At 46.5% G+C, this 9180-nt stretch overlaps 1 protein-coding gene across 1 annotated transcript; it reads right to left on the bottom strand.

Annotated features, from left to right (window-relative positions):
- Nucleotides 1-1005: 1005 nt before the first annotated feature.
- Nucleotides 1006-2504, bottom strand: LOC120846200 (the record flags this gene model as incomplete). Its single annotated transcript, XM_042289290.1, has 3 exons — nt 2076-2504; nt 1716-1991; nt 1006-1233 (listed from the first exon to the last, which is right to left on the bottom strand). Coding segments are annotated over exons 1-3 (864 nt in total), but the record flags the coding sequence as incomplete, so codon positions are not given.
- Between the last annotated feature and the right edge of the window lie 6676 nt (nt 2505-9180).

A 9180-nucleotide genomic window follows, 5' to 3' on the forward strand; every position in this document is an offset into this window, starting at 1 on the left:
ATACGAATGTAGGAGCACATCAGATAGCATCATAATCACCTGTTCGACTGCTGGAATCAAGATGGCCCGCTGGTAATTGAAGAAGGTCTTCCTGCAGATGACCTGGATCTTCATGAGACGCCACAGCCGCAAGGTTCTTGTTGGAGAAGCACCCGTAAACAGAACGAGCGATGAGAGCAGCAGGTCTTCAACAGCCCTTCTTTTGATGCATGGCTAACTGTCCCAGCGGTGTGTGTGCTTAGCAGGGCAACAGGTGCGCACAGTCAGGAGCGTGCCTCTTACTTTCATGGACACGGTGCAGCTGCTGTAGCATGTCTGGCATACTGCAAACAACAGTCGTAAGCAGCTCTCAAATACAATAAACTTCCTCTCCTTGTAGCCTAGCTCCCCGCTTGTGGTGGCATCATCCCTGGAAGAGTTATCAAAGTTCAGAGTTAATGAATACCTTCTGTGCTCACATTACCAAAAAGAATAGAGCATTATTGCCTCATTCATGTCTGAGCAACTGGCTAATACCTGTTAGAGACATTCTATGCAAGACAACACTATTCTCAACTGCTAAAAATGTTGCAAAGTGCAAGTGTTTGATCAAAATCGACTAACACTTACATCAAATATGACTTACTAAAAAATTGATGGTGTCTTGCTAGTGCAAATTATGTGGCACACTGCATTTTTTTTGCACTAACCCAATGAACCTATTCCGATATGATTTTTGTGTGCACAGAACATGCTTATATAGCTCCATTCGTAACAAACAAACGTTGCGTTTGATGGCCGAATGATCTAAGACGTCGTGTTTTTGATTTGCCACCGTAGTGTTAGTTGCTCTGTAAAGCAAGCAACTACATGTTCCTTCCTGTCTAGCCTGCTTTATCTAAAAAAAAATTCTTACTCGACAGACCCTTTTTTGACGAATGGCTTGTACAGGGAGTCTCCTCTGCCCTCGCCATTCTCATTGTAGTAGTCGTCGTCATCGTCGTCGTCGTCGTCGTCGTCGTCTTCCTCCTCCTCCTCCTCCTCCTCCTCTGAATCACTTGCGTGGGGGCTCATGGCGGGTGCCAGGGCCGGGTTAAGCGGTGGCACTGGAGTGGTGGTGGTGAGGGTGGCATGGTTGCTGGTGCTGTGGCCGCTGCTGCTGGCAGTACTGCTGCTGCTAGGAGGCAGCTCCGAGCCTTCCGTCTGGACCCAGTGGCTGGTCACACATTTTGCGTAAAAATTTACCTGCGTGCCTGAAGGAAGGAAAGGGGTTAGCATACCCGGTTCTTCCTTCTGCTTCTGACCAAAACAAGCTTCTACAAAATTGTGTTCTGGCACAAGACTACACTTCTCAGAACCTCATAAACCGGAACTACCAAGTTCCCGTTCATACTGAAATGAACATCAACTACAGCAGGAGTGGCCAAACTGACAGTGCGGAAGAGCCGCAAACGAAAATAGCTAAACTTCAGAAAGCCGACGACAAGAGAGAGAGAGAGAGAGAAAGGCAGAACATTTCCTCAACAGCCAAGCAGAAGTGCACGCATGCTTTTGCAATTACAGTCCCTGACATGCTTTGCAGGATCCGAAATTATTTCAAGTATTATAAAGGAAAGAGTTCTTTGAGCACACATCTGAGTCCAAAGTGATCCAACCGTATGCATGGTGTGAAACGGCTCCAAAACGGCAAGTATTCGTCAAGCAGACTAATACGGGCAGCTCTTTCCATACTTTCCAAACAACTTTTTTCCCAGCCTAGGGTCTGTTCTAGTCGATCTGTCTTTTGTGAGAGGCGGCCTCGGAATTGGCCCAGGCTCCACCTGAACTGCTGCGTCGCGTGTAGTCGGTAGGGCCACCTGAACCGCTGCGTCGCGTGCAGTCGGTGGGTCCACCTGAAGCGCTGCGTCGCTTGTCGATGCTCGGTGACGGCAGCGGCACCTGCCCTCACGAGGCATCTGCTCACGAGGAGTCTGGTCAACGAAGCAGTCCATCTCCTCGACCGGATCATTGTCCTAGAAACCGAACATTTTCGGGAAGCCTCTGCTCTAAAGGTTTTTGACCGTCTGCCGCTGACTGTATTGTAACAGTGCACTCACCAGAGTTCGTTGACGTTTGGACGCTGGATCTTCGGCTGGGGAAAAGGGAGGCTTCCCGGTGAGGGGCAAACGAAGCGATGGAACCGCCTCGGGCTTCAGACGGACATCCTTCATGGTCTGCACGGCGTCGCGAAGCACACTTCCTACGTGACGGTAGTCATGATCCCCGTCGAAGTGATCGGAACACACGCGGAGCTCAACCTGTCCGGGGTCCTTCCTGCTGATTCTCCGACACCACTCAGCTCGGCGAAGTTCATCACGCGGCAAAATGTGATAGCCGATGACTCTTCCCCGCTCCCGGAGCTGGCGGCTTCCTGGAGACCGGTTGGGACACAGCGGAACACCGCACCCGGTCGGCATTGTCGACGTTAGCAGCGGAAGATCAAACTAGAGACTGAAAACAGAAAGTTTGCTCGTTCCTCACGCCATGAGCAAGTGAGCAACGCCACAGAGCAAAAATGGTTTTGTTGACATCTGATAGATGGCGCCACTAAAACGACGAATAATAATATTTCGTGAATGGTAGGATACTTTCGATAAATTCGTTTATGTAAATACGACAAGATTTCTAAAAATAAGCCTTATGTTTAGCAGATAATAGCACAACTTGCCAATGTTTTACACGTTCCCCACTTGACGTCACGCGTGCGTCATGTCCACGTCACGCCGGCCGCATCCTGTGGTTCCGGCAACCACCGCTGTGCGGCTGCAGGCCGGTAAAAAAACAGTTTTAAAATGTCCAATTACATAGTGAAATCGCAACATTTTCGAGGAAGTTTGGGTGTTTTCTGTCAAATAGGGCAAAGCACATAGGATAAAAATTACAGACTGCGATTTCTTTCAACGTTAATATTGTTGCACAGCCCATTCAAGTAGAAGAATATCAAATCTTCCTTCGAGCTCACCGATGTCGGTTGGATCTGTGGCCAGCAGGACACCAAACTCGTTGATGATCTTTGTTGCGGCGGCTCGTGGGGCAGTCCTCTTTCGCTTCAGGCGGTTGACGTCCTCCTGGCTCGTAGTAGGCATTATCTGGCCGTTAATTCCCGGGTTTCGGCACCAAAAATTGTAATAATTACTAGCTTTCTTTGTTGTTTCGCGACCAGACCAAGCTCGTCAGAAGTCAGGAAAGTGCACCAACACACATCTTTTCGGCTTCGACTCGAAGTGAAGACTCCTTTATTTTCTCTAACTTCAGCTAGAATACTGGTGGAAAGGGAAAGGGAAACAACCAAAGAGGCCAGCGCCCTAAGCTGCTCAAGGCCGCCCGAAAAAGTGCTGGGGACGAGAGGGACACTTTTTGAGCACAAAGGAGCCCGCCGTGGGGTCTCCGGCGACCACCAAGACGGGAGGAAACAAGACACCACGTCGGGGGAAGGCGTGTCACACAAACTAATCAAAAACACGCTCGCGAACTGGGGAAAGTAGAAAAAAACAACACTGATGTCACATCAAACTGCGTGGGCACACCAGGCTGCCTGGTGGGCCATGAGCCCGTGTGGTGTGACACCAGACTCACTTGGTGTGCCCACCAGGCTAGCGTGCGGATGCACCAGCGTTTCTGGTGGGCACACCAAGCTGGTGTGCTCGATACACAAGCATTGAACTAATGTGGCGATGCAGGCGAGTTGGTTATGCATGTTGAAAGTAGTGAAAGCGCACAATAAAGACGAATACGAAGACGGAGAGGCAAACGCTCGTCCTGTTTGCCTCTCCGTCTTCGTATTCGTCTTTATTGTGTGCTTTCACTACTTTCAACAGAAGCATTCCTGGTGGGTACACCAGGCTGGTGTGCTCGATACAGAAGCATTGCCGGTGGGCACCCCAGGCCTTCTGGTGTCACACCAGGATTCCCTGTTGTCACACCAGGATTGCCTGATGTATTTTTTATTATTAGGGACTCCTCGTTGCTTAGTGTGATTGCACGGTACAATCCAACAAAACAGTCTTGAGGTTCCCTCACTTTTGGTAAACATGATGTAGATGCAGATAACGATAGGGGTAAAATTGCAGTGTGCACGCCTTCCTAAATAAGCAGTGAAAAAAACGGATTAAGTTAGTCTTTAAACACTTTTTTTTTGAAAATCAATGCCGAGACCGTCTGGTCCTTCAGCTTTGCCCGGCTGCAAATTTTCAGTCGCCTATTCAACTTCCGTTAACCTGATGGGCTGTTCTAACTTTTCTTTTAAATCAACTTCCAATCTCGGCAATAAAGACAAAGAAAACCTCCGGAATCTAACTTTTTAGGGCACACGGTAAATGAAAAGCTTTTTATAATTAACAAAATTTTAGGGCTCAAACGATTTGCGGTCGATGAACATATTAAGAACACCCCTAACAAAAAAAAACGAAACCAACAAACAGAGGTGTGAAATAAATTCAGCTGCTTTTGATACCCGGGCTTTCCCGTTTTTCTTTTTTTCCACTATATCGGTGTCTTTGCGATGCTCTTCATATTATTTTAGATCGACAGACGATCAGACAGAAAGACACGGGCTGAACTAAATATCTAATAGGAGCTAATTTGTGCCAGAAAAGAAAAAAAAACACGTCGAGAAAGCAACATCGAGCATCGACGGCGGCCGCAGCATTCGCCGTTAGTTTGTGCTTGTGTGCTGCTACTTACAAGCGCACCAATGGGAAGGCTTTAGCCATTATTGGGAGCACTAAATTAACAAATGCAAAACACAAATACAGCGCACACATCAAGACTAGATGCAAGTAGTGATGCACTTGTGTTGGGGTTCTGTGGATATTTATACAGCGTGTAGTTGGTCAGCCATTTCAAAGTTGCGATGCGTCGCTCGCTGTAGATCAGCAATTTAGCCAGTGCAGTACGACTGCTAGCCTAGGGTCTTCAACCTGGACCACACAGTAATGATAGACGACCGCACGCCGGTACGATGCTAATCCAGATCGAAATGGGCAGGGGTGGGGATTGAATCGAGGATCCCTGGATTCTGCAGCGCAAGCTTTTGCTCCACGTGCTCCAAGCTGGTGTGTGCTAGCGCAGTCGGCCACCGATCCCCCAACGAAAGGCAATGCAACACACTTCTGTTGTAAACGCAGCATTCCGCTTAAGAATGAAATGGGCTATACCGCTACAGGCTTTCATTCCACGTGCGTGGCATCAGAATTGCTAAAGGCCAGCGCATAAATACAGTCTGTGTTAAAAACAATCCTAGAAGCAATAAGTTGCTATTATATTGCTCAATATATAGAGCACCTTGCCATAAACAGCCATGGCAGCCTTCCTCGAAGCCAGGACTTCACCAGAGGAGACTGTCATTCTGTGTTGTCTCAGGACACTCACATCAGGAGGGCGAAAGTGTATGCCAACGTCTAGTTGGGAAAGGCTGCAGTAAGTATAGAAATGAAAACACAGATGTGAACATAGGATAAAAATATCATGGACCAACTTGAAAAAAGTACACAAAGAGACAAGGACAACGAAACAGGAACACATTCGCAATTCGATCTATTGAACAGAAAATAAAAGAATTAAGAGGATGAGAGAAATCAGAAAGGCTGTGCTCAGAGAATCTGAGCTTCAGGAACCGGGGCGGGAGGCAAAAATGTCAAGTAGATTGTTTTACAGACACTCTAGAATTAACAACAGCCTTCCCAGTAGTAATGTGGTGAGTTCGTTCTGGTAGAACATCTTGAATAATAGCACTCAAAAACAAGGAAGGGAGAGGAATACATATGCTACATACGAGTGCAGACTCCCAACACACATAAATTAGAAAAGAAAATAAATAAAGAATGCGGAAGGAGCTTTAGCAAAAGTTTGAACAGGTCCAAGTGGAACGTGCTAATTCCCAACCATATGCATAAGACTGCAAAAACAATTTCCTCGGCAGCTCAGAGAAAAGGCAGATGTGGGGACACATTGGTCGCTTATACTACGAATAATAAAGGCCTAAAGTAGTCCTATTGTATGCTTTTCATAGTATCCGTAAATTATTCACGTTTTTCCTAAGGATGACATACACGAGCAGCGTAAACAGTGCATAGGTAGGTGACAATCCATCGTAGATTGTAGAGAGAGATTGAGCTGTTTTTATGTATTAGCCATCCATCTGTTAGCTTAACTGACATGGAAGTTATGTTTTCTAAATATGTCCTTGCCAACAGGTAAATCAGCACGTTCCACCTGGTCCTGCGCTCGAGCCCCTCCGCACTCTTTACTTCTTCCTTCTCTGATTTATGCGACTTTAGTCTACACTTGCATGAGGTCTACGTGTTACTCTCCTTGACTTCTTGCAAACTATTTCTGAAGGGGTTCAGTTAGTAACTGCTCACCACCTTACTACAATCATGAAACAACTAAAAACAAATGCAACCTACACGATTCGCTAGAGGCAGTACCAAACGAAAAAGCAGGGATTGGTTGAGGTACGTCTAACACCATATACTTGCACTGTCCAAAATATAGGTACCAAGAACTGGCGATACAATGTCTTAATTCAGGGCAGGCTTGTATATTTTCCCGAAAGCTTGTAATTAATACTTGACAGCCTCTAAAAAATCACCAGTAGGAAGAGAATAAACGCTTCACCATTTGAAGCAGCCTGAATGTTTCTGGAGGTGTGAAATTTGTTGCACGTGCGTTGGATCATACGAAACACGTGTACAGCAAACGATCTTTACAGCTCGACATTTCGCAAGAAATAAGTGCCGGCGTGAAAAATTATTTCGCGGGCACTAATTTTTGCGATCGGAAGTGGTATGCTATTCCTATTGAAAAATCCACCTGACCGGTTTGGTGTGTCCTAGTGTTTTCTAATGTAAACATCAGACCGGCCTGGTGTGTTCTGGTGGGAACATCGGACCACCCTAACGTGTTCTGGTGTCCCCACAAAACACGTTAGGCTGGTTTGGTGTGCCCGTCACTCATTCTAGTGTGGTCTGATGTGCACACCAAAACACACTAGGCTGGTGTGATGTGCACACTACCGCATACTAGAATGGCTTGATGTGCACACTATGCCACACCTGACCAGTCTAATGTGCACACCAGGGTACACTAAATTGGCCTGACATGCACACCAGGGTGCCTCTAATGAGCACACATGACGGATATATGTTTGGTGTTGAATGAAAACATGCTTTCTTGTAAAATTAAATAAGATCTGTATTAAAAAATCCACCAGACTGGCTTGGTGTGTCCTAGTGTTTTCTGATGTAAACATCAGACCGGCTTGGTGTGTTCTGATACACACATCAGACCAGCCTAATGTGTTTTGGTGTCCCCACAAGAACATGTTAGGCTGGTTTGGTGTCCCCGTCACATCATCCTAGTGTTGCTTGATGTGCACACAAAAACACACTAGGCTGGTCTGATGCGCACGCTACAGCACACTAGAATGGCTTGCTGTGCACACTATGCCACACCAGACCAGTCTAATGTGCACACCATGGTACATTAAATTGGCCTGACATGCACACCAGAGTGCCTCTAATGAGCACACATCATGGAGATAGGCCTGGTGTTGAATGAAAACATGTTTTCTTGTAAAATTAAATAAGATGTATAGAGCTGAAACACCACATTTTATTTAATAAGGTGCTTAATTGAAGGCGCGATGCAACGATTGAGTTCGAATAATATGTTCTTTGCGTATGCATGTTGGCACAGTGTAACAAACATTTACCCATATGCAACAGCCTGATGCAAAGAATACAGGTTTGTCTCGTCAACAATCGTCAGCAGCTTGTCATAAATGAAAACTTGAAAATATTTCAGTCGGCATCTGCCATCATCAGAGGCCGTAAACATGGGTTCCGCAGGCTCCACAAAACACCGGTCCTCCTTTCCCCAGTCAAAAACTATCGTCGGTGACTTTTGCATCTTTCTTGACGTTGATAGAAGTGGACAGGCGGGCGTTCTGCCTTCAGTTTTGTTATCGCTGGGAAGTTCTGTTGTTAGGCCCTTCGTTGGCAAGTTCTCCTCCGTCACTGTCACTCACTTCACTATCACTAGATCCCGCAACGGACACTGCTCCACTTTCAGGAATCAAAACCACACAGGGACGATCGCGACACCGTGCCTGGTAGAAAGATCCCCATGAAATTTCCTTGGGGCAGCAGTTGAATACGATGCCTAAAAGGAAAAAGCACCAGGTCAAGTTCTATCAGTAAACAGGTCAACAGGGATGTACTAAAGCACGCCAAACAGGAAGCTTTCTTCCGACAAATACAGCCGATTCATCGTGCATAGGTAAGTAAAATTCAGAGTGAACGCCCGCCCCTAAAGTATCGACCAACCTATTTACCTGGCTAAACATGTATCGGCTTAAAATGCTGAAACACTGCCAAATCTAGGCACAGAAGGGAACACCACAGAGATCACAGAGCTACTATGCGACTCCTCTCTTAAGCCAGTTTCACATGCAGCGACTGTGCAAAAAAAAAAATCGATGCGACAGCCGACGCAGTGAGTGCGATCGCAATGTTTGGTTTTACATCCTCCAACAACCGCGCGATTTCTGTCGGAGCGGCCGGCGCTTCGGACACGGACGCGACGCGTTTGACTTTGTCTAAAATACAACAAAAACGTCTTAATAATTATACATGTTTTAGGAATGCAATATGTAACCAGAAAATTAGCGATCGCACCGGCTCTATGGCAAAATACCAACTTAGTGGAAACCAGTTGCAGAGCCGCTGCGACAGTGCGACTGCGATTTTAATCCCACATTTACTAGAAATCGCCCCGATTTCGGGCGAGAATCGCAGCATGTGAAAAGCATTCGCATATCTACTATGTACTTTTTTTCCCCGACTTTCATAAGTTTCAGGGTAAAATACGTCAGCGCTATGGAATCCAGAACTTGTAAAAATTCAAAATTAAGATATTTCAGAGCAAAGTACTGCTTACCTTTGTAACGGCAGGTCGAATCGCGTAGCACGTCCTGGACGATACGCGTCCTGGGCGTCGCCATGCGCATCGGCCGAGCCGACGGCGACGGAGCGACGGTGTATCTGGAAACTCCTCGCGGCGAAAATTCGAGACCGCGAAACCGAAACCAGAAAATGTATTTCCTAAGATACGTTAAACATTTCGCCTGAGTATTCTTTGGGTCCCAAAAACACTATTTTT

This window comes from Ixodes scapularis, unplaced genomic scaffold, assembly GCF_016920785.2.
Source record: "Ixodes scapularis isolate PalLabHiFi unplaced genomic scaffold, ASM1692078v2 PGA_scaffold12__126_contigs__length_90152505, whole genome shotgun sequence".
In the NCBI taxonomy this organism is placed as follows: Eukaryota; Metazoa; Arthropoda; class Arachnida; order Ixodida; family Ixodidae; genus Ixodes; species Ixodes scapularis.